General features: G+C 44.3%; 2 protein-coding genes and 1 pseudogene across 4 annotated transcripts; 2 read left to right on the top strand and 1 right to left on the bottom strand.

Annotated features, from left to right (window-relative positions):
* Positions 1-5825: 5825 nt before the first annotated feature.
* Positions 5826-14701, bottom strand: GNL1 (guanine nucleotide binding protein-like 1). Of its 2 annotated transcripts, none has more exons than XM_006896224.1 (12): positions 14349-14455; positions 13762-13927; positions 13267-13403; positions 12961-13112; positions 12774-12845; positions 11647-11854; positions 11396-11491; positions 10831-11025; positions 7227-7405; positions 6959-7121; positions 6567-6707; positions 5826-6171 (listed from the first exon to the last, which is right to left on the bottom strand). In XM_006896224.1, exons 1-12 carry the CDS (start codon positions 14419-14421, stop codon positions 5930-5932), a joined length of 1824 nt encoding a protein of 607 aa, XP_006896286.1. In that variant the 5' UTR covers positions 14422-14455; the 3' UTR covers positions 5826-5929. The 2 variants fall into 2 exon arrangements, with proteins under 2 accessions (XP_006896286.1, XP_006896287.1); XM_006896225.1 differs by having other exon boundaries at positions 5827-6171; positions 13762-13876; positions 14349-14701.
* Positions 14702-15402: 701 nt separating this feature from the next.
* PRR3 (proline rich 3) lies at positions 15403-21030 on the top strand. Of its 2 annotated transcripts, XM_006896222.1 has the most exons (4): positions 15403-15635; positions 16275-16337; positions 20301-20591; positions 20902-21030. In XM_006896222.1, the coding sequence occupies exons 1-4, from the start codon at positions 15416-15418 to the stop codon at positions 21006-21008; spliced, it is 681 nt and encodes a 226-aa protein (XP_006896284.1). In that variant the 5' UTR covers positions 15403-15415; the 3' UTR covers positions 21009-21030. The 2 variants fall into 2 exon arrangements, with proteins under 2 accessions (XP_006896284.1, XP_006896285.1); XM_006896223.1 differs by lacking the exon at positions 16275-16337 and having other exon boundaries at positions 15530-15635; positions 20902-21008.
* A 2449-nt stretch (positions 21031-23479) lies between these two features.
* LOC102872487 lies at positions 23480-24851 on the top strand (annotated as a pseudogene).
* Positions 24852-25819: the final 968 nt, after the last annotated feature.

Genomic DNA, 25819 nt, shown 5'->3' with positions numbered 1-25819 from the left:
ACTGGAACAGAATATTAACACAAGAATAGCAATGTACTAAAATAAAATTTTTTTTAAAAAGGGGGAGTAGAAGTTAAACTATTTACCAGTAATAGTAACTGCAATGTATTTTAAACTGGTAATCTCAGTGCTTCATCAAGAAGGCACAGTGCAACCTCTCCAGACATAAGCCAGGATGGTACTTCAAAGCTACTCGGGGCAGATAAAAGACCATTTACTAGTGGTTGTTGAGACCTCTTAATTAGCTTGAGCTGACTATTCATCTCATAATTTATTCTTTTTACTGCAGTTACTCATATCTGGCTGTCTTAGTGACCTAGTGTTGCTATTAACAAAAATACCACAAATAGATGGCTTTGACCAATAAAAAGTGATTCTCTCATAGTTTGGGAAGCTAGAAGTACAAATTCAGAGTGCTGTTTCCAGCGGAAGGCTTTCTTCTCTGTTATGCAGGACTGTGGAAGAAGATCCTTCTTTCCTTCAACATCTGTAGATCTGGCATTCTTTAGCTACCTCCATATGTCTTGAGTTTCCCATGTCAAGCTGTTTCCCAGCACGGGGACCTCAGTCCCAAAGAGGTGCTCCACTCCACACTCTTCTGTTTTGACAGTACTGAGGTCCTCACTCTGATTGCTTCTCTCTCCTACAACAAAAAGTGATGCAGTCCAGCAAAGGACCCTTACATAGGATCAGGGCTGTGACCTAATTAAGGGTATTAAACCCACCCTCATAGAGGCCAGCCTCTCAGATAATCTACTCTGCATACAGGTTGAAAAGGTATGGAGATAGGACACATCCCTGGCGCACACCCTTCCCAATTTTGAACCATGCAGTGTTACCCTGCTCTGTTCTGACGACTGCCTCTTGGTCCAAGTATAGGTTTCACATTAGCACAATTAAATGTTCTGGGATTCCCATTCTTCTCAGAGTCAACCACAATTTGTTATGATCGACACAGTTAAACGCCTTTGTATAATCAATGAAACACAGATAGACATTCTTCTGGATATCTGAGAGGCTGGGCTCTATGAGGAGAAGTGTGGCGTCAGGATTGGTGGAAGATCTATTAACAATTTGCATTATGCAGATGACACAACCCTGCTTGCTGAAACTGAGGAAGACCTCATGCACTTGCTGCAGAGGGTCAAGGACTGCAGCCTTCAGTATGGACTGAGGCTCAATGTCAAGAAGACAAAAATTCTCACCACTGGACCAATTGGTAGCAGGATGGATGGCGAAGAGATTGAGATTGTTCACAGCTTCAGTTTGCTCGGCTCCACGGTCAACACTCTTGGCACCAGCAGCCAGGAAATCAAAAAACTTATTGCGATGGGAAACTCTGCTGTTAGGGACCTTTCTAAAGTACTCAAGAACAACAGTGTCTCTCTGGAGACTAAGGTACGCCTGATACAGGCCATGGTCTTTGCAATCACTTGTTATGCATCAGAGAGTTGGACAATGGCTAGGGAGGATAGAAGAATTGATGCCTTTGAGCTGTGGTGCTGGAGAAGAGTACTTAATGTTCCATGGACTGCCAAGAAAACAAACAGATTCATCCTGGAGAGGGTTAAACCAGGCTACTCCTTGGAGGCAAGGATTCTGGGGCTTCATCTGACATACTTTGGACATGTTGTAAGGACAGACAGGTCCTTGGAGAGGAACATCATGCTTGGTAGGGTAGAGGGACAGTGCAGGAAGGGAAGACCCTCTATGAGGTGGATTGATTCAATGACTGGGGTAATCGGGATGGGTGTGTCAGAGGTAATGCGATGGGCACAGGATAGAGCAGGGTTTAGGGATGTTGTACATAGGGTAACTGAGTCACAAACGACTGGATGGCACATAACAACAAACCAACCGTAATCCCCTTACAATTGATTGACTGATAACATCTCAAATCATACCCTGAGGAATAACATCTTTCCCTAACTTCCTCATTAACATCATTAGAGATTAGGATTTGCAACACATAAGATAATTACATTATACTGAGACTCGTGACCTAATCAAATCAACATGGATTTTGATGGGGCACAGTTTAATCAGTGACACTTAATAACTCTAACAGAAGATTTTTACCTGGTTGAGGCATCTCACTGCAAACTGACTCAGTGTCTACACTGTTTCTTCCTTTTATGACAGAAACCACTAGCTCCTGCCTGAGGTCATCCATGCTCTACCTGCCCTTCAGAGCGTGTTCCATCCCTTTCTACTGTATTTTCATTTTTAAATACTCATATCCTTTCAAAGTTCAAAAGGCCTCTCAAGTCTCATACTCTGCTCCATTTCTTTCCCATGCCATCACAGCTAAACTTCATGAACATTTAATCTTTACTTCTACCACCTCCACTTTCTCAACCCACTACCAAGTAAGTGGTTTCTGAGTTTACCCATCTAACAGAACTGCTCCCAGGTTACCAGGATCCTTGCCACTCAGGGAGCCCTTTCCCTTCTTCCTATGGCCCTCAGCAGCACTCCATGGTGAAGAAGCAGCACTTCCTTCTTTTGTGGCTTTCATCACACAATTTGCAGGCTTTTAATTGTTTCTAGCTCTTCTTTTGCTGCCGTCCTCTTATGTTCTCCACTTTCTCTGTAAATAATCCATTCCTCTCCTTTCTTACCCATACATGAATGATGTTCAAGTTTCTATCCACAGCCATCACCACTCTTATTTAAGCTGCATTTGCATAAACTTCATCTCGATAAAATAGCCACATGACCCTTATGTCTGGGTGCACTCTAATTCACTTCTCTTCCACTCAAAACAAAATGATCCTCTTAATTCAACCTCCAAAGAACCCCTTAAAACTCTTTATCAACTGCCATGCTAATTATGCTTTGCATTCTCTCCCACTGAGATTGCTGCAACCCCCTCCAATCTATCCTTTTTCCAGGCCACTTTTCACTATAAACAGTGAGCTTTCAGAGACACAAATGTCATGCTCAATTTTAGGCTTAAAGTGCTTCACCATTCCTCTGCATAAAGCCTCCCACCTCTGTAATGTGGCTGACAGGGTCTAGCAGTGGGGCCAAACATACGACTTCAATTTCTCCTTTGACTGCTTCCTCCTTGCATCCTTTTGCCCAGCCATGCTCAACATGGTACAGCCTTCCAAAGCCATCATGTGCTTGTTCCCTGAACTTTTTTGGTTGCTCTTCCATCTGGCTAACTCTTGCTATCTTCAGACTAAGGTGGGCTTAGCTGCCACTGTTGAGTATTTGCATAGCAATTCTTCACTTATGCTTTTACAATCTTATGTAATTTGTTATGCATAACTATAAACCCTGTCCCCTACCTCTTCTACCTATCAGCACTGCAGGGCTATTCTATATGGAGCTACCTGCATCCTTCTCATAGCACATACCACACTTGTAATTACCCATTTTTTTTTTCGTTCTCCAAATAAATTTAGTCACACGAAGGGTATTTGTCTTGCTTACCACCTTGAAGTGACTGGTAAATAGTAATTGTTTAGCAAATGTTTAGTAGATCAATGAGTGCTTGGAATGTATAGGACTACCACTTTAATTCAACAAACTAGAGGATGTATGTAAAATAACCCTTATTTACATAGTCCTATAGAAGTATTGCAGTATTATTGGTATTTGCTCCACTAAACCACAAACTCCTTGAGCATAGATCTCTGTCTGATCTTTTTTTTTTAAATTTTTTTAAATTACTCATTCATGCATGCACCCTTATCCTATTTCTTATCCCAGAACTCAGCATGTGTGGCAAAAACTGTTCTCAAATATGATTGTTACCTGATCATAAGAAAGAGGTTTTTAAAAAAAGCAACAGAGGTTCACATAAGTGATCTACCCTGTACTGCACAGAACTATCTTGTTCCAGAATCAGGACTTGAACCCAGAACATAACCTGGAAAAAAGGGAAGTTTGGAAGAAAGCTGATCAATATTGAGTGAAGTTCCAGCATATTGGATAAAAATAGCACTGGTTTCTTTCCAGTAAGTGACTGGCCAGGTGTGAGAGTAGCCAGAGTCCCGGATTTCTGTAGCCAGGTATCCACATGGTAAGAATGACCCAGGAGAGAAGCCCAGGGTCCTAAGTGTTTAGGCATGGAGGCAATACTTAGCCACTGGCTTGTCCCTATTTCTATTCTCTTTCAGCCTCAGCCTCTGGAACTGGGATGCTCTTAAGTTCTTTTCCCAATGTTACCCTCTTCCAAAGTGCCCAAGTTGTTGATGGAGTTGTGGGAGGAATCATTTGAGGATGAGTTGCCACCTTCTAGGTTTTCAGTATTAAAATCACTTCCTTCCTCAACTGCCCCTCCAGCTCAAGTCTCAATTCTTCATCCCACCTCATCTCTCCCAATTGTTCCTGGTGAAACTAATGAAATAGCAAAAGACAAATGCGTGAAGAACAGCAGCACAGCGAAGGGGCACAAACAGAATCTTGGTTTTCCTCACTTCTGAGATGAACCCAATACTCCCACCCACCTCCAGGAGTGAGTCACCAAGTAGCCCTGAGCTTTTTAGATAAGCTGGACTGGGACCCCCCTTTCCTCCATCAAAAGACCCAGCTCTCAAGTCAATGTGTCCAAGATGAAGGACAAAGTTTTTCTTTCAGTGGAGACTTTTTCAAGCCTGCTCAACCTTCAAGGCACAATCATAGGTTGGTACTGACTCTTCTACCTTCAGCACAAATCCCAAGAGTTACGTCCTCACAAGGACCAAAGGAGGGGACAAGTTTGAGGGAATGTGTAACCCACACACCTCAGCCTCTTCTAGATACACTTTTGCTTCCTTTGCTTCTTGGCTGTGGTGTCTCTACTGGCATTAGAGAAACTTGCCAGTAATTCAAAACCTGAACCTAGGAGGTCCTACTGCTCATTTAACAAACAAGAGTCCAACAAGGTCAAAGGTACCCTACCTCATAAGAGAACTTAGTTCTACTGATATTCATAGCTGACATCATAAAATATTAGGGTCATTTGATGACTCCTAGCTCAGACCTTATGCTGGGCCACTTGTGCTCCATCCCTAACCAGAATAAGAGGATTCAGGAAACTGGATAGGTCTGTGCTCTCCCTTATGCATACTGTACACACTAGCTGTTGGGATTTTAATGAAACTTATCACTGTCGTTAAAGTGATAGCCATATCCTAAATGTGCATGGTTGTTGCTTGCCAGCAATTAAAACTTTATACCTAGACATTTAATAAACATTTTCACAAGTATTCCTTCTTACCTTGAAATTCTATCGACCTAGAAGTTCTAGATTTATATGTGAACATAACTCCTTTCTAAATGCAAGTACCTGAGTGCCAATGCCAAATATTCGGGAGCCAAGGTAGGATCTTTATCATGACCAGGTTGGCAACCTTAGGCCAAGCCCTGTCAGTCAATAAAGATATGCTCGGTGTGCAGCAAAGGTCCAGACACACTGTAGGTCCTCAGTAAATATTTGCTGAACTTGAACAAGTCCTAAAAAAAAAATCCCATTTGGTGACATCTGCTTGTAACACCTTTTACTGCTGCTTCTTCCAGTACAGTCCCAGGTTTGGTGGTAGAGAATGCACAGGGTACCTACTCAGATCAGAAGGGGTATGCCACATACTCTAAGGGGTGCTGGATTCAGACCAAGCTCCCAAAGCCCAAATGGCTCCTCCACCCCAATGGGATTCCTACAATGCAAAGAATGGACAAAAGCAACTATTTTCAGGGCGTTGGAACCTAGTGAATTAGTTCCTAAGAAAATGTTTCCTTAGCAAATAGAAAGCACAAAAAGAACAGGAGAAAAGTTTCCCACAGTTTCGAGCCTGAACCAGCCGCTCTCACCTCAGTCCATCTGGGGAAGGGGCTACAAAGCAGACAATCTTTATTATTCACAATTGGGGCGGTAGAGGGGAGATACTCCCAGGCCAGTCCAAAAGCAAAGGTGAGGAGGATGGTGCAGGGGTGGAGCTCAGCATTCGTCCTCACCCAAGAGGGCATAAGGGTTTCGGGCAGCCAGGCTGGACCCTGGAACTGAGGTGGGGGTGTCCTCATCCCCTTCCCCCTCCTCATCTGCATCCCGGTCTTCCTCTCCCTCCTCCTCACAGGAGCTGCTCAGTTCTTCCTCTTCCTCTTCTTCCTCATCACCTGCCGGCCCCACCCTGCCCTGCAAAACCACCAGCTCTGTGGTCTCAGGATGGGATTCCCAGGTGCCTGGGGAACCAAAACAAGAAAGAAAAAAAAAGGGAGGAGAGTTTTGAGGAAGAAAATAAAGCCAAAGAAGGAGAAAAAGCAGAGACTAGGAATAATATTCTTTATAGCTGCAGGCATGCGTTTTATTCACTCATTCATTCATCAAGCTTGAGTGCCTTTTGTATGCAAGGCACTGTACAGAAGTTTCCCACACATTAACTCCAGTCTTTGCTACAACTTTGCCAGGAGGACTTATCACCTTCATTTTGCAGACCAGGAGACTGTCTCCGAGACATGAAATAACACACAGCTGACCATCAGGTGACCAGGTTTGGCCTTTTTTTCTGGTTGCAAAGCCTATACCCTCTTGCCTACTTGATAGCAGGGGGTTGGGGAAGGACATCTGGCTCTCTGACCTTTCTGTTCAGTGTAGCCTGGGGGATGAAAACACAGGCTGAGGCGGCCATCCACAGCCAGCCGCAGGAGGCTGCTGGCTGCTCTGTACACATCATTCCGAGCTGCCTTGGCTGTCTTGTAACCACGTTTCTCTGCCCAGGCTGCAAGGAGAAAACAGGAAAGAAACCAGTTAGCCAGATCCCAGTCACCAGCCCGACACTCCCAGAACACAGTCCTAGTTTCCCAGAGAACGTTCCAGCCAGAGATTGTTCTTATGGGGCAGAGTGGACAGTTGCTTTTGAGATGGCAGAAATTCTGAGAAGAGGAGATAGGACAAGAGTAAATGGTGTGGCTAAAAAGGATGATAGCTAAGGAAGGGCAGAAGTCAGTCAGATAGATACATGGAACGAACCTTCACAGATGTCCCAGGCTGACCAGGCATGTTCCACAGAGGGGTCCTCTGCCTCCGGATGACGCAAGTGGAGTAGGGCCTGCACAGGGATCCGGGAGGCCAGATAGCCCACAGCTGTGTACGGTTCCTGGATTTGGGCGATGGGGTAGATCCCAGCCAGAACCTGAGAGAAACAAAAGTATTTAGCCCTCTTCCTCAACATCCAACTTTCCCTCCTCCCCTCCCTTCTCTCCCTTCCTCCCTCCCTCTTCCACTTCTGCCCAAGTACCTGAAGCTGTCTGGGCAGGAGAGAGGGGAAAATGAGGCCAGGGCAGTCACAGAGCTTCACAGTGGGGGCGAGGAAGTAGGTCTGAAAGTATCGGGTGTGGCCTGGAGTTCTGGAGACACTCACAACCTTCCGTCCTACCAGCCCGTTGATCAGCGAGGACTTTCCCACATTGGGGAAACCTGGAAAAGGCAAATACAAAAAAAATGAACATTTCACAGGTCTTCACTCTGTGATAGATAGGATTTGGAAGTACCTTGACTATACAAGAAGAGGAACTAAAATTCAGAAATAAAGAAGCCGGGGTGGATAAAAAAAGCAGTACAACATGGAACAGTGCAATGATAATAATAGCTCAGGCTCTGGACTGCCAAGGGTGAATCCTGGCTTTTTCATTATCAGCTCTGACCTCAAGGAAATTTATATAACTTTCTGAGCCTTTGTTTCCTGTTTTACACTAGTGATACCTTCTACCTCAGAGTCAAACTCAATGCCATCAAGTCAGAACAAACTCATAGCTGAACCAACTCCAGCAGGTTCCAGAGGCTGCAGATTACACAGTGGGAGACAGCCTGTGTTTCTCCCTCACAGTTAACTGGTGGATGTGAGTTGCCAGAAAGCCATGGCCTCTGGGTTAGCAGCACAACTTCCTATGGACTATACTCCCTTCTACTTTACAGTTGTTTTTGTTGATAAGTACTAGCCTCATGATCTCTGAGAAAGCAAATACAATTTTATGGCCAATGCCTGCAATATCGTAAGAATGCTCAAGACATGTGAAACAGGCAACCATAATAACTCTTAGTAATTTGTCTGAGGACAGTACTGGAAACTGTTGGCTCACTGACACTCTCCTTATGACTACCAGCATCATCATCCTGCCTGACTTCAGCACCTGCATAACTCTCTGCCAGCACATCAGCCTCTCAGTGCCTTAGTCTCACTTCCAAAAGTCATTTCCTTTGTGCATGCACCCCCACTAGTTATCCACTCTCATAATCACACCCTGGACTTGTCACAAAAATCTGTTTCAAGTTCTCCTTGTGCTGCCTTTACATCCCATCTTTCCACTTATTCTGGTTCCTCTGGTCTAATAATTCTTTGGCTCTGGCCCTAGAACAGCCTGCTTCAGGGCCTCACTTCTTTTCTTACCAAGATTAGATTCCATTAGCTCTAGAGTCAATCCCTTTCCTGGTCCTGCTTCTTCCTTCCAATTTCACTCACCTGGCCAAACCTCAATCCTGTAAAACAGAATGCTTCCCATTCAGCATCTGCTTTTAGGTAGCTGAATGTGTCTGGGGCAGGGCAAATGGACCACTACATAAACTGTTTTCCTTTGACAACATATTCAAGTATTTCTTTTCAGAGGAAGGAACAAGGGAAAGAAGGAGAAAAGGAGTGAAGAACCCTTGACTGATCACACCCACCACCCTCATTTCTCAATCACCTAAAGTTACTTATAAGACATCTTTTTTGCCACAACTTCTTCCATGTCATCTTCACTGTAATACACACAAAAATGTATAAAATATCAATATGCAGCTAATAAACATCATACAACCCACTTCTGGGTACAGTATAGCACACTTGCCCGGAAGCCCTATTTAATCTTTCTGGATTATAACTCTCTTCAGATATGTATTTTAATTATTTTCCTGATGGAAGATATTTGGCTCTTTTTTAAAATTCTAAACTTGTGTATCCTTTTACAAGGACTTTTCGTACTACAGCTTTCGAAGTATGGAATCAATCCCACGTCTGCACCATTATGTCTGGCCTCTTTTGCACAATGTGTGAGGTTCACCGATACTGTTGCACATCCTCTCGGCTAACGGCAATCTGGATTTCCTTTCCACCACTGCACTGAAACCACCAACCTGCACAAGGTTAAACCCACTGGTCAAGGCTCTGCTTTCATCTTACTTAACCTGTCAGCAACATTTGACCCAGCTGATCCTTCCTTTCCTCTTTAAACATTCGTTTTTCATTTGACTTGGGGTTATTCTCAAGGTTTTCCTCCTCCTTTTCTCAGCCTCTAACTCCTTGCCAGCCTGGGCCCTGTCCTTGGCTTTCTCTTTTCCACCTAACTCCTCTTCCACATCTCATCCAATTCCACGGCATTAAATATCATTTACATGTACCAATGACTCTCCACATTTCAATCTCTCTCCATTTCCACCATCCCCTCTTCTCCTGAACTTACCAGAACTCCAGAACCCAATACCCAATTGTCTATTCACTATCTCCACTTGGTATCTTTAAAAGAATCTCAAACTTAATTTTTGGCCTTATTTCTTTCCCCAATTCCTCCTGCTCTACCTCTGCCTCTACCACCCTACTCTAACAAACTCTGGAGTAAAAAATCAAGGAGGGGAGAAAGTCAGGGTACAGTGAGACAGGAAAGGGAATAATTGGTTAACAATCTGACAGGCTTTTCCTAAGACTAAAAAAAGTCTGAAGGATAAGAAAGGTGGAAAGCATTGCTAAGAAGCCAACTATGTCACTCTCTCAATGTCTTATAGGCTGGACCTTTTTTGGTTCCAGTATCACATCAGATGTAACTCTGCCTTGGCCTCTTTCAACAAATGTCACAGAATTCTTACTCAAAATGAAAAGCTGCTCTGGGCTGTTTTCATACACTCCTTCCTCTTCACTGAAGGCACAAAGCTCTTAGTTAAAAGAAGATTCTCCTTAACGAAGAGTATAGACCCAAAGGTAGTAATGATTGCTGAGTTCCTATTATAATTTAAAGACCTTTACACACACACACACAAAAAAAATAAATAAAGACCTTTACAATGGATTTATTGCTACATCTGAAAATTAGTAGATATGTAATTAAGGGAGCTATGATGGCAAAGTCCATAGAGAGTTGCACTGCTTAACGAAAGGCAGTATCTCCCAGGGGTTCAAAACCATGGGTTGCTCTTCAGAAGAAAGATGGGCAATCTCCTCCCATTCAATTTACAGCCTTCAAAAATCCACTGGAAAGTCAGCTCTGAGTCGGTTCCAACTTGACACTAATGAGTTTTGAGATAACCAATATGTGAAACGTAACAATAGAATGGTGCTTGGTATATAGTACACACCATTTAAGTGTTAAGCTCCAACAATAATTATTACTTTAATTTTTTATTTGTCAGGCATTGCTATGAACTCAACACTATTCCATTTATTCCTCATATACATTCTTTCAATGATCCTCATTTTTAATACCAAAGGAACCAAAACTCAGAGTGGTTAAGAACTTGCTTTCATAGGGAGCACTGATGACCTAGTGGCAAGAAGCTGCACTGCAATCCCAGAGGCATGCAGTTCGAATCTACCAGATGCTGTGCTGGAGAAGGAGGTACCAACCAGTTGGATCGTATCTGACGGTACACACACACACAAAATAATAAAATTTTAAAAAAAAAAAAAGGAAAAAAGAACTTGCTCAAGGGCATATAGCAGAGAAGAGGTGTACTTTTAACTCTATGGCTTCCTCTATCTTAGCCATGATTACAGCAGAGGTCACCCCACTTAAAAGAGCACCATTCCTCTTCTCCAAATATTGAAATTCTGTGCCTCCAAGGAGGCCACCATGCCCAGGCTGCGACTTACTTACCTACACAGCCAATGGTCACCACTCCATCCTTGTAATGCTCCCGGGTTGGACCAGCCGGTTCCATCGCTGTATCAGTCTGCTGTTCCACCAGGACTGCTGGCCCATCATCCTCCTCCTCCTCTTCCCCAGAGCCATTACCCCAGGTAGCTCCAGCCACATCTCGAGCAATCTTCTCCCGCCAGCTGTTCAAGTCTACTACTCAGGGAAAAAGATGATAAAGGAGTTCTTTTTTGGACCACTCTGAATGATGGAACGGATTATACTGCACAGCTAGCTGATGAAACTGGCACCCTCTAGAACTAGAAGAATGTCACCTTGCACAAGAGCAGACCACAGAATCTCTTGTTGTTTACATGGACCCATTCAATTTGCATTTCTCTGAAAAGTTTCTTAAAATTACTAAGACTAAAGGCACCAAACCACTGAAGTGCTTACCAACCCATCTCTATTCCATTCCACTTTCTGGCCTCTCTTATCTCTTTAGTAGAGGGCTGACTCCTGGACAAGAAGACTAAATGACTCCAGGCCTTGGGTGTCACACAGAGTCCCTCTGAGGTTCACATACCTTTCCCTGCAATGATAGCTTCACAGGCTCTCAGTAACTGCTCTGGTCCCAGGGCCCGAGTCCACCCTCTACCTCGCTTCCGACTCTTCTTCAAAACTGAGGTCAGAGAACACAAAAGGTTAGTACACAGGTTTATCTTATCTTTGCCACCATACTTGGACCCAAAATAAGATACCCCCTTATTAACAAGACTCCATGTTGTCCGTCACCCAACCTCTCCCAGAATATAATTTCATCTGATATTCACTTACCGCTACTAGGGTCCTGTGAGGAGTGAGGATCTCGAGGGAAAGAGGTAAAAAGGACAATGTGAAGCTGGGGGTAGTGTTGGTGGAAATAGTGCTTCCAGGCAACCACGAGAGCTGGCGGGGCCAAGTCCACTTTGTTTAGGACCAGCACCAGAGCCAGCCCAAGTTCTCCAGTCACATACTCATAAAGTGCTGGTGGAAAATTCACAACCTGTGGTAGAATTGGAAAAGGGATAGAGTAGTGAGACTCAAGAGTCCTCAACCTCTAGCTCCCAGCTAACCAAGCACAACTGAGAGACAAGTCCCTGATACCGGCAGATTTTGGGGTGAAAGAGGTAAATCTACAAGGCCAAACAAATCAATACAGGGGCTAAATAATACAAGTGCACAAGTCTCTAGGGGCTTTTTGCAGCACAAGATTATGGATGGAGAGAAGCCAAAATAAGACAAGGAAATGGGAACTTCTAGCATTCTAGATAAAGACTGTGATCAGGAACAGGGGAGAAAGGGTTGACACAAATTAATAGATGTTTTTCTGTGTTGACACAAATTAATAGATGTTTTTCTGTGTTTTCCTATACTATATATGTTTATATTATAAAGAATTCAATTATAGGTATATAGCTTATTAAGAAATATCGGTGGATATATCACAAATTAAAAATCCCTAGTGGTGTGTAGTCTGTAGGGAGTTGTACTGCTAAGCCCAAGTACCAGGTCTTCTGCCTTAACCATTACCCAAGCATTCCAGATGAGAACAGAATGAGTCCTGTAGTAATTGAGGTGCTAAACTATTAGGTAAGGAAGAAAGGGCAGCTTTGGGTAAAGAGGGAAAGTCCTCAGAATGTCACCACAGAATTCCTTCAGAATATACTCTGGAACTTTGTCTTTGCCTACCTCTGGAGGGGTTGGAAAAAAGAACATGCAGTTATTTGGCAAAATAGAGGAAAAGAGACAGCTAGAGAAAGGCTATTATAAACAATGAATAAAGAATTTAGTCCGTTGCCATAGATATCAGCCCAAAATAGAGAAGTTAGAAATATAAAAAGATGCCTCTCCATCTCCCAACTCCAGTCTCAGACATTTACTCCACATCTTCCCCCTTGCATATCCTCACTACCAATACTTACCGGATGTCGGATATCAGTAATGAGCAAAACAATGTCAGACATTTCTAACACTCGCCACAGCTGCCTCCATGTCTGAAAAGACAAGAGAAAAATAGTAGTAGAGAAACTCAGTCCAGAGTCCCCTTCCCACTCAGATAAACTTGACCATGGGACTCTATATCTCACTCTTGCCAGACTCTTAACTCACCTCTAGATTGTGCTCAAAATAGCTGAGTTTCTCAGAGGTATAAGCCCCATGAATCTTGCTAAGATACTCCTGGAAACTTCGTTCCTCCTGACTCATCAGCTGCTCCTTGGACATCTCATAACTCCAAGGAGGGCGTCGGGGAAAGTCTAGGACTAAGAAACCAGGGAAAAAGTTCAAGTAAGCATAACAATAATTTCAGGACTACCAGATTCCTCCTTCCTCAGTTCTGACCCTTTAAAACTCCCTCCACTAGCCCATTTCCCATCCCCCCAAATATCCCAGAGTCTTGACCTCTTCCTTACTCACCAGAGCCAGGCTGATAGACCTCCTTGATGTCCAGTTCCAGCAACTCAGCACTGACAGGTTGGAGCACTTGCTCTCGGGCAGCTCTCTTTCTCCTTTCCACTTCTTCCCTGCTGTCTCGCTCAAAATGCAGCCGGTATCTAAGGAGACAGAGATCAGACATTTAACACAAAACTATGGTCACACTCTTGCTTTTCTCCTCTTAGGGAAGCAACATTGCAAAGCTTTTCCTCTAGAGTAGCTCAAATCTCTTCTGGCAGTCGCCTTCCTCCAAGTCTCTCTTTCAAGAATACTCAGTCTTTCCCCTAAGTGGTGCCCCTCTAAAGCCAAACTCTCACGGCCCCTTCTAATAGGGAAGACTACATATATAAACCGAAGAACAAACCTCCTCCAGCAGGAGCAGCCCTCCTCCCCCCTTTCCCCACCCCGGGTTGGGACTTCAAGGTAGGCAGGAAATCCACCCCTCTACTCCCGCCAGCACTTTCCGCCCATTCTTACCGATTTGGGTCATAACCTCGAGAGCCCAGCCCCTGAGAGGGCTGTTGGTTGAGCCTGCGGATGTGATGGGTCACAGACTCTCCGTCCGAGGTATCGGTCTGCTCCTCCCGTCGCTCTCTGCTCCCGCTGCGGCTGTTGGAACTGGAGCGCAGCCCATCCTGAAGCCCTGCGGGGAGGTGCTGGTGACGCCGGTGCTGGCCGGTACTCCGGAGCCCCGAGGACCCCCTCCCAAGGCGGCCTGGCTCCTCCGCACCCCACCCCACTTCTTTCAGGGCCTGGTCCTCCCAGCCGCTGTGTCCAGGACCCTCCCGGATGTGCGTGGGGGGAATTCACCCCTCCTCTAGGGAGCTGCGAGGAAGGCGCCCCACTCAAGCGGGAGGGACTCCCCTCCCCCAACTCTGTATCCTTCCCCAGCCCTGTTCCGAGGCAGAGGAGACTAAGGTAGGAAAAATGGCAATCTCCTCCACGCATTTCCGCGAGTCGATCCTTTCCCCCCCCCCCACTCTCCCCAGAGGTGCGGCGGGCACACCTCTCCCTCCAGATGTGCTAGAGCCCGAGCCCCGCCCCCTCCTCCTGCTCCCACTGACCTCGCTTCCGCTCCCGCTTGTCCTGCAACTGCTTCTTCTTCTGCTTCACGCTGAAAGGCTTCTTCCTCGGCATGGCCTGGACCAGACGCCTGGCCCGCCCTCCACCGAGCTCCCGCCGCCTCAACTGACTCCCCCCCCCCCCGGGTAGCCCCCCCCCGCTAGGGCCCGGGACCCTAGAGGGGGCGGGACTAGGGGATGACGTCAGCGAGCGGGCCGAGCATCTGGCAGAGGCGGCCTGGATGGAAGGCGGATGGGGAAATACAGTCACTTGCCTCCAAGCGAGGCGAGAGAGAGATGCCAAGTGTCCTATACGCACGTGAAAGTCAGTCGTACTGAGATGGAGCAGTGGCAGCAAAGAAAAAGGCGAGCGTGGGAGGAGCGAGCTAACTCCGTCACGGACTCTACCAATTCACTTTCAGAGGAGGGGTGACGTGTGTCATCACTACCTTGTGCGCCAGGGAGAAGCTACCACTCACCTGGCGGGGGAGGCGGAGCGGAGGGCGGGTCCTACCGCCAAGGGGAGAAGGGGCCGTGGGCACAGTTGCTACTTTCTGGATTCTGAGATCGACTTTAGCGAAGAGCCGAGTCAACGCGTCATACGAAGAATAAAACCAAGTTGTTGCGATACAACTAGGGATACGGGCAAAGCTCCTGCGGGGCGTGTGACGAGCAGAAGAATCGTAGGCGCTGCTCAGCTGGGACACAAATTCCTTGTGAAAATGCTGATAAGGAGCAAGATCATAGGTATAATAGCGAACAAAGAGGAAAACCTAGATGAGAAAGGACTGTTGGAAAGAGATCAGAGGGCACGAAGTTGTGGCTACAGCCGTAACCATAGTAACCGCCAACGGATGTGGCGTTCTTAGTATGCGACAGTTCTCGTATCTCAGGCCTTCTGACCCTCGGGACTCTGCGGCACTTTATGAGGAATCGTTTGTGGTGTTTTCTTATAATGTAAGACTTTCTAGAAACGAGACAAAGAGAAGAATTTGCATCGCTTCCATGCAAAGACGCAAGAAATACGCTACAGCAAAAAAAAAGGCTGACTGCAGCCTTCCGGAAGTGAAATGGCGGGAGTCTCAGCATCTCTGCCCATCGACCCCCGGAAGCGGAAACAGAAGCCCAACCGGCCCCTTCCTCACTGCCCTCCAAATCCCGCTGTAGCCATTGCTGCAGAGACGATGCCGAAACGAAAGAAGCCGAATCAGCAGCAAGAGTCTCCCCCGCAGCAACTCCCACGCCCCAAGCGGGATGAGGATGGAGATGAGGATGACGGAAGTCCCATTGGTGAGGATTCTCTGACATTCCTGTCAACCCGTCTGAGGGGATGATGAAGTGCAGAGGGGACCCTCTAATATGGAAGAAGGAAAGGGTATATGCACTGGGAGAGGGTGTCTATCTGGGATGAAGCCCTGAACCAGGAGTTCTCTTCCTTGAACCTCAACTTTAATCCGACCCCCAAATCTTTCTAGAGGAGGCAGGCAGGAGAGGATAAAGAGCTCGTGCGCGCAGCCGCAGAACGGCAGGGAAGAGGGGCCGAAGACAGGTCGCAGATTGCGGTGACCGAGATGTTGATTTGTGACCCGATTTCACAAGGAAGGTGGAAATATGCCCTTATCTCTCTGTCTAGGGGAAAGGGAGGAGGAGAATCACTTGGGGTATGTTGGCTGTCAGCACTACAAGGGAAAGGAAAAGTTGTCATTATGCTTCCCACATTCTTCTGTCCAGGACTGAGCATATACTTTTTTCATACTATGGCACAGCTTTGCAGAGTAAGGGCAGATTGCTGAGAAATAGGGACACTGCTACATTTATTTGTGACTTTACTAGTTGAACTAAGAAATATGTGATAGACAAAAAGTGCACGAACAGAATTATCCATTCTGTAATCCATTCAGATGACAGTATTTTCATGTCTCCTCTCAGGACCCCCCAGCCTTTTGGGCTCTCCCCCCATGGCCAATGGAAAACCTGGAGATCCCAAGTCAGGTAAGGTCGAAGGGGTTTTGATCTTGGGCTGAAGTCCTGGATAAGGTAGCATGGGAGGAAGTAAAGCCCAGGAGCAGTGTAGTCACATGATCAGCCCTTCTGCACCTAAATAAATGGAGAGATATTATTTATTCATAGATTGGAAACTCAGTGTTGTAAAAATATCAGTTCTCCTCTACTTGATATATAGTATCAGTGCATTCCCAGTCAGAATTCCTATCATTTTCTTGTGGAAATAAACATTACATGAAATACTCTCTGTCAGAGTGTGAGACTGCCAAGACAATCTTGAAGGATAAAATAGATAGCTTACTCTGAGTAGCTTGCTGAAACTGAGGAGGACCTGAAGCTCTTGCTCAAGGACTACAGCCTTAAATATGGATTGAAGCTCAACATGAAGAAATTGGCAGCATCACGACAGATGATGAAGAGATTGAGATTGTTAACAGCTTCAGTTTGCTTGGCTCCACAATCAGCACCCTTGGTACCAACAGCCAGGAAATTAAAAGATGAATTGCATTGGGAAAGTCTGCTTCAGAGACCTCTCCAAAGTACTGAAGAGCAACAATGTCAGTCTCGGGACTAAAGTGCGCCCGATTCAGACTATAGTCTTTTCAGTTACTTGCTATGCATCAGAAAGCTGCACAATGACTAGGGATGATAGATAATTGATGCCTGTGAGCTGTGTTGTTGAAGAAGAGTGTTGAATATACAATGGATGACGGCTAGGAGAACAAACAGGTTTGTCCTGGAGAAGATGAAACCAGGCTGCTCACTGGAGAAAAGATTCTGAAGCTTCGTCTGACATACTTTGGACATGTTGCAAAGAGACCAGTCCTTGGAGAGGGACTTCATGCTTTGAAGGGTGGAGGGACAGCACAAGAGAGGAAGACCCTTGATGAGATGGATTGATCTAAGTCACTGGAGTAATGAGGGTAGGTGTATGAAAGACAATAAGATTGACATCAGACAGAGCAGGGTATATGGCTGTTGTATGTAGAGTCGCTATAAGTCACAAGTGACTCGACAGTACGAAACAACAACTCTGAATATCGAAACTTATTGTAAAGTCTTAGTAATTATCATGGTATGATATTAGCATAATGATAGAAATGTAAGTCAATAAAATAGCATGTAGTTGTTGTTGTGTATCATAGAGTTGGAACTGACCCATAGCAGACCTCCAGCAGGTTTTCAAAGGCAGTTTATCAGGAGGAGATTACCCATTCTCCCACGGATCAGCTGATGGCCTCAAACAATGTGCATTTGTGATCGCAGTGCAGCTTCTTGCCTCTAGGCCACCAGAGCTCCCTAAAATAGCGTAGAGAATTTAAAAGTAAGCCCATACATATATTTACTTATAATGAAGGTGATCTTTTCCATAAATGATGTTCAGTCAATTGTGTATTCATGTAGGAAGGGGAGAGACTGAGCTTCTTAATCATACCATATAAAAAGAATGAATTCCAACTGTAACTTGGACTGTTGGTTGATAATTATGATAAGTAAAAGAATTCTAGAGATTAGTTTTTTTACAATAAATATTTTTTTGTTTCTTTTAGGATGACAAATAATTTTTCAGTTTATTTTCTTTCTTTTAAACACAAAGCTAAACCACAAACAAGGTAGAACCCAGAAAACTCATCTCTCTTTTCCTAGCTGCTTTGTGATCCTGATTTCTTATCATGGGCGAGTGGGGGTGGGGTGAGTGGTATAGGTGAGGGGGAAGACTTTCTGAGTTAGCACTGTCTTGAGACTTGGGCGGGGGAATCAGGGATGAGGACAGGTTGGTGTACCTGTCTCCATTCACATTTATCTGAGACCAGATCTGGTGGGGGGACCGTTGGACTGAAGGTCAACTTAGTAAGACAGTCAGTTAGGGGAGGAAAAGAGGAGGAAGCCCCTTGACCCTCCTGTTGTGACAGTCCAGCTAAGGACCTCACCTGGTGGGTCAGGGGAGAGAGAATAATTCTTTTTTTTTTTTTCTCTATAATTATATTTTATTAATTTTCATAAACATTTACAGAGATTTTGGGCTTCCACTCATTCATTGTTGCACTATTCTCTCTACCCTCCTCCCAGTTTGTTCTTGTCCAAATGCCACAATGCTTGTCAAAGCCAGTTCTGATTAATCTTCTTTGTCAGTGTATCCTTTGCCATTCCCTATCACTCCTCCCTGAGAGAGACTTCACCCTGAGTCATAAGGAAAAGGGGATGGCGTATTCTCTTAGCTACTTCCTGCTGAAAAGGGACGCTGTGGGTTTCAGGGTGAAGATCTTCTCTCACTACTCTAAAGGGCCCCTTTGGCAGTAGGAAACACATAGACTATTATGGAGATTGATTTTGGAATTCAGATGCACTCTTATTGATTGTGCTTGGCTGTACATGTACATATCCTTCAAGATGTATCATGGGGGTGTTGCAACCTAGAAGACACAAATTTGACTAACAAGTTATAAGTACATGAGTCCAAAAATTATGGAAAAGTAAAAGAAAAGATTCTTTCATTGTTTTACAAACCCTCCCCCAGGTCCCCTCCACCATGCAGCCCTCGCTCTAGTCTCCTGTGATGACAGAAATACCCAGTTACAGAGAGAATAATTCTTAACCATCAAGGAACCCATATACATTAAATGTGGAGGAGAGGGTAATAGATTGAACTTCAGTTTAAAAACATACAAATTTCTAAATACAAGTTTTCATTTATTAAATAAAAATATTCATAATTCACACAATGGTAGAACTGGCTTGGTGCTTTGATTACTAGTCAAAAGGTTGATTGTTCTGATCTATGTGTTCTCTGAAGATAACCCTAGCAGTCTGCTTCCAAACCTTGAAAGCACTATGAAACAGTTCTACTCTGCACACATGGGTTTGCCATAAGTTGAAGTTGACTTGAAGACAACTAACACAAAAACAGAAATTCAAAAGAAAGCAAAAAAATGTGTGCAACACATATAACCATTACTGAATTCACATTAACCTGAAGAGCTCTTCTAGTCTGTTAGAGAAATGGTCAAAAGACAGCTCATAAAACAGGCACCTGCTTGACCAATAAACTTGTGAATAAATACTCAACATAAATGCAAGCACACATGTCCATCATTTGAAAAGTAAGTGATAGTATATGCATGCAGTGAAGTTCTACACTGCAATGAAAATGGAACAACTGCTACAGGCAACCAACCTGAATGACTCTCATAAACATTATGTTGAGCAAAAGAAGCCAGACACAAGAGAATACAGATTGTGATTCTGTTTATGTGAAGCGTAAAAGTAGGTGAAAACGTACCTCTGGTGTTAGAAGTCAGAGAAGGGGTCACCTTTGGGAGAAAAAAAGGAATAGGGGGCCGGGGTACAAGAGAGGACTTCTGAAATATTGAGATTCTTTCAGCTAGGTGGTGGTGGTAACAGATATGTTTACTTGGTGGTAATTAATTTATGCACTTAAAATTGTGTCTTCCTATAAGTATATTGTGTTTCAATAAGTAAAAATAAGGATTTCTGTATCAAGATTAAAATTGACCATTGTTTATGATGCCTTTGAGCTGTGGTGTTGGAGAAAAGTGCTGAATATCCTATGGACTGCCTAAAGGACAAACAGATATATCTTGGAGAAAGTGCAGCTACAGTGCTTCTTGGAGGCAAAGTTGGTGAAGCTTCATCTCTCCCACTTGGACATGATTTTAGGAGAGACTAGATTATTCTTCGGAAGAGGACATCATTCCCATCGCTCTGGTCGTGCTTGGAAAGATGGAGGATCAATGAAAGAGAAAAAAACCACCAATGATATAGACTGTCACAGTGACTGCAGCAGTGGGCTCAAGTGTGTCAGAGATGATAAGGATGGCACAGGATAGGACATGGTTCACATATGTTGTTTATAGGATTGCTGTGAGTCGTACTCAACTCAGTGGCACCTAACAACAACTGCGTCTTGCTGTGTCTTCTCTGTCTCTGCAGCACTTAACAGAGGTCCTCCAGGATCAAGGGGACCACTGATTCCACCACTGCTGAGTCTCCCACCTCCTCCCCGGGGTAGAGGCCCAATTCGGGGAGGCCTAGGTCCTAGATTTGGGCCATATGGTCGTGGTTGGTGGGGAGTCAATGCTGAACCTCCTTTTCTGGGACCAGGTCATGGAAGTCCTCCCAGGGGAGGCTTTCACAAAGAACCAAGAAACCCTCGAAGGCTTAAAAGCTGGTCCCTCATCAAGAATACTTGCCCACCAAAGGATGGACCCCAGGTTTTGGAAGGTGAGTTCCATATTATTTTTTTTAACCTGTACACCTTTATCCATTATTCACAGACTGGCACACTTCCTAGAATGCCAGTGATTCCTCCCCTTTAAACAGTTTGGGTTGGGGGTTTTTTTCTTCTGAAGTGGAAGTGTTCCGTAATGTTTCATCTCCCAGCATAAACACTACCATATTATCTGGAAACAGTAAAGAGCAGGAAATGTGACCTCCTTCTTGGTCTCTACTTTTTTTTTAATTCTCTCTACATTTTTAAACACTTGTTTCTTTGCTACAGATTTTAAACTGCCCAATTTTGATTCATTCACAGACAAATCCGACCGCCCTGTCTGCAGACACTTTGCCAAAAAGGGACACTGTCGATATGAAGACTTCTGTGCCTTCTACCACCCAGGCATCAACGGACCTCCTCTGTGAAACTGTGCCTTCTTATCCTGGCTGGAATCAGCCCTCTGTGACCTAGTGGCCATCATTTCTCTGTGGCCCTATGATTGCTACTGTGAGGCTCTCACCCATCTCCCTTTGTCAGTGACATTGCCCATCATTCACCACCTCCCTGTTTGGGGCCCAGCATTGTGTTTCATCACAGGTGTACATGTGCATTCTTATCCGGCCATGAGGGACTTGTCTTCGGGACCCATCTCTGCTCCCTTTAGCTGCCTCCTGGATCCTCTTTCTCCTTGCCAAATGACTGCTGAACAGGAAATCTTGTCGGTGCTGTTTTTGTGCATCTGTACACCTCTATCCAGAATCACCCTCAATTCCTGAGAGCCTTCAAGCAGTCTCTTACCATTCCCTCTAGCTGCTTGTTTTAGGTTTTTTTTATGTGATACCTTCTGTACCCAGTTGTCAGCTGCTCTGTGAAACTTGCCAAGTTGCCTAGCCTGGGGTCAGGATGAGTGGCTGGTGCAGTTAATCTCTGAAGGACCACTCTCTCTACTTGAGTTTTGTAGTTTTGGAGTTGGTAGCATGATTCCCATTGCTCTGGTCTGTGATCACTGTGCTTTGTGAAACTGTGCACTTCCTTGTAGCCTTTCTCAATGTTTGTGGCTTCCCCACACTTACAGTACATTTTCTGCTAGAATGAGTGAGGCTCTTGGTGGCCTCTAGATTTTCCCCACCTCCCAACATGGGAGAACTGTGACACTTGCCAAGAGACTGCCTCCCTCCCTCCTTACTTAGTCCTTCCCATTCTTCTCCCAGTGCTGGATCTGATTGGCCTGCCCTGTCTTTTCTCCAGTCCGTTTTAGTTAGACTATGTCATTGTGAGGCCACCAGCCCTTTCGTTTGAATTCTGTGAATCTCCACCTCGCCTATCTTCAGGTGGAACATGGACAATACTGTTGACCTCTTCTAACCTTCTTTCCCTATGTCCCTGACACTGGTTGTTTTCTGTGAAAACGGCAGTGAACAGATGCAGTTTTGAACTGCCTTGAGAAAATAGGTCAGGAGTTATGTGGGCAAGAGGTAGGGATGAGAGCCATTGGAGAACTGAGACTGACTTTTTTTTTAATGCTTTTTTTTAAAAAAAAAATAGTAATAAATGCTGTAGAAACAAGCATTTTCTTTAATACCTGTGTGCCTATCACTTCTAAAGGACGTATGGATGAGGTAATTCTTACTTAGCATCAGCACATTCATCATTTAATTCATACACAGTGGTAGAAGAGAATATCAAAGTTTACATTTTCTTCTAGTCTAAACAAATGGGTTCCAAAATCCAAAGGCATCAACCAGACCACTATTATGTTTGAGAGTAAAATTGGTAGGAAGAGGAAAGGCTAGGTAGTCACAGAGTAGATGTAAACATTTTACCATTGTATTTATGGTTTGGTATTTAAGGAGGGGTAAGGACTAAGGTTTCTTTTAGCAAATATTGTAGTGTCTGTGGCAATCTAGTAGGCATTAGAGATAAGTGAGAGCCCAAACAAATGAATTTAAAATCTAAAGTGAGGGCACACATTCAACAGATGATTAACAAATACTGATAAACTGTCAAAATACTGTGAAGATGAGAAGTGTGTACAAAAGGGAGTCAGGAAGAGGATCATTAAAGGGTAAATAAGTTGCTAGAAGTTTGGTAAACTTAGGAGAAGAGTTGGAGAGAAGGCAGAGGCGTGGGGTAACTAGGTGACTCACAGAATGTAAGGATTTGGCTGGTTTTTTACAACAGTGAGAAAAGTCTCAAGAATTTTAAGCAAGTGAGTGTCAATGATTAGACTTTCAAGAAAGAGAAATCTGATAATGTGTGGCGAACTAAGCAGGGAAGAGGAGGTGAGAAGGTACTTCAGCACTTCCTGTGTTTCAATGTATAAAGTTTAAATTCAGTTGTAATAGTAATTGACAGTATGCAAAAAAACCAAACCTATTGTTTTACTCTTCGCAATCTAACGGTTCTAATCTTAGGACTACCCCATAGTTTCCAGGGCCGCAATCTATGGAAACAGAATGAAATATCTTTAATGGAGTGGCTGGTGGCTTTCAAACCTTTTGCTAATAGGTAAGTCCCTAACCACTGTGCCACCTAAAGGGATCATAAAGCAAGATAGTTTCTTTTAAACTCAAGAAGAGCTAAACAATCTTAAGACATGTATGATAATTCTACCACAAGAGCCTGTGATTTCATCTTACTTGGATCAACAGTCCACACCCTTGGTACCAGCAGTCATGAGACCAGGAGATGTAATCTATTCTTCAAGTTTGCTGTCAGGGACCTCTCCAAAATCACCCCAAAAGAGCAATGATGTCAGTTTGAGAACCAGTGAGCTGGACAGTAAATAAGGATGACCAAAGACTTGATGCTTTAAGATGTGATATTAGCTTTTTCGCAACGGGTTTGTCACCAGAGTACAGGTGTTGGTGAATACCATCGCAAAACCTAGGCTAAAATGGGAAAGGAGAAGACCCATATCAACATCATTGCCATTGGACATGTAGATTCGGGCAAGTCCACCACGACTGGCCATCTGATCTACAAATGTGGGATCGACAAGAGAACCATTGAGAAATTTGAGAAGGAAGCTGGGGAGATGGAAAGGGCTCCTTCAAATATGCCTGGGTCTTGGATAAACTGAAAGCTGAACGTGAGCATGGCATCACCATTAATATCTCCCTGTGGAAATTTGAGACCAGCAAGTACTGTGTGATCATTTATGCCCAGGACACAGAGACTATCAAAAACATGATTATAGGAACATCACAGGCTGATTGTGCTGTCCTAATTGTTGCTGCTGGTGTTGGTGAATTTGAGGCTGGTATTTGAAAGAACGGGCAGACCCCGTGAGCATGCCCTTCTGGCTAACACACTGGGTGTGAAGCAACTGATTGTTGGTGTTAACAAAATGGATTCCACCGAGCCACTCTACAGCCAGAAGAGATGAGGAAATCGTTAAGGAAGTAAGCACCTACATCAAGATAATTGGCTACAACCCTGACACAGTAGCCTTTGGGCCAATTTCTGGTTGGAATGGTGACAACATGCTGGAGCCAAGTGCTAATAAATGCTGTAGAAACAAGGGATGGAAAGTCACCCGGAAAGATGGCAGTGCCAGTGGGACTACACAACTTGAAGCTTTGGATTGCATCCTGCCACCAACTCGTCCAACTGATAAGCCCTTGCGTCTGCCTCTCCAGGATGTCTAAAAGATTGGTGGTATTGGTACTGTCCCTGTGGGCAGAGTGGAGACCGGTGTTCTCAAACCTGGCATGTTGGTCACATTTGCCCCAGTCAACTTTACCACTGAAGTAAAGTCTGTTGAAAAGCACCATGAAGCTTTTGAGTGAAGCTCTGCCTGGTGACAGTGTTGGCTTCAACGTTAAGAACGTCTCTGTGAAAGATCTTCGACGTGGCAACATGGCTGTTGACAGCAAAAATGACCCACCCATAGAAGCAGCTGGCTTCATTGCTCAGGTGATCATCTTAAAACATCCTGGCCAAATCAGTGCTGGTTATGCACCTGTGCTGGATTGTAACACAGCTCACATTGCTTGCAAGTTTGCTGAGCTCAGAAGATTGATTGCCGTTCTGGTAAGCTGGAAGATGGCTCCAAATTCCTGAAGTCTGGTGATGCTGCCATTGTGGATATGGTTCCTGGCAAGTCCATGTGTGTGGAGAGCTTCTCTGACTACCCTCCTTTGGGTTGTTTTGCTGTCTGAGACATGAGGCAGACTGTTGCTATGGGTGTCATCAAAGTGGACAAAAAGGCTGCTGGAGCTGGCAAGGTCACCAAGTCTGCTCAGAAAGCTCAGAAGGCTAAATGAATATTACCCTTAACACCTGCCACCCCAGTCTTAATCAGTGGTGGAAGAACGGTCTCAGAACTGTTTGTCTCAATTGGCCATTTAAGTTTTATAGTAAAAGACTGGTTAATGATAACAATGCATCATAAAACCTTCAGAAGGAAAGGAATGTTTTGTGGACCATTTGTTTTCTTTTTCGTGTGGCAGTTTTAAGTTACTACACAACAACAACAACTTTTTAAATGGAAACGACCAAAAATTTGTCACGGAATTTTGAGACCCATTAAAACAAGTTTAATGAGGGGGGGAAAAGATGTGATATTAGAGAAGAGTGCTGAATATTCCATGCACTGCCAAATGAACAAATAGGTATGTCTTGGAGAAAGTGTAGCCAGAGTCTACTCATACTTTGGACATACTGCTGGTAAAAGTGGAAGGTCAGCAAAAGAGAGGAGGAATCTTGACAAGAAATACTGACGAGAGTCATTGCAGCCATAGGCTTAAGTGTATCAGAGATAAAGATGGCACAGTTTTGGAAAAGTACAGTTGGCCTATGAACCTCTTAGATTGAACTATACAAATGCTAAAGAATCTGCTTAATACATGTGACATTAATTACTTGAGCTGTTTGTCAAATAAGATTTACTAGAGAGATAAGCATAGGATCACTGTTGTAAAACGGTACTGACATCGGGGTTGAGAGGAGACCAAGATAAAGAATGTATTCTGCATTGAAACAGATGAGGGAGAGAACTATTAAAAAGGGATGTATGATTAGATATTATTGTCATGACAGGAGTCCAGAATGAAGACTGCACAGTGGAGTGGACTTGGTGGGGAGGGATTGTATAACAATGAAAAAAAAGTTTTTTTTCACTTTTCAAAGAGAAGAGCAAATTGGGGGGAGGTGGTGGACAGGGAGAAAAGTGCAACAATGAATGAATGGAAACCCTAATTCTCTGTATACTTTAAAGAAATTTTATTTATTT

This window comes from Elephantulus edwardii, unplaced genomic scaffold (genome assembly GCF_000299155.1).
Source record: "Elephantulus edwardii isolate Elephantulus edwardi_28Jun2011 unplaced genomic scaffold, EleEdw1.0 scaffold00184, whole genome shotgun sequence".
Taxonomy (NCBI): domain Eukaryota; kingdom Metazoa; phylum Chordata; class Mammalia; order Macroscelidea; family Macroscelididae; genus Elephantulus; species Elephantulus edwardii.
This window is presented reverse-complemented; position numbering and strand designations above follow the sequence as displayed.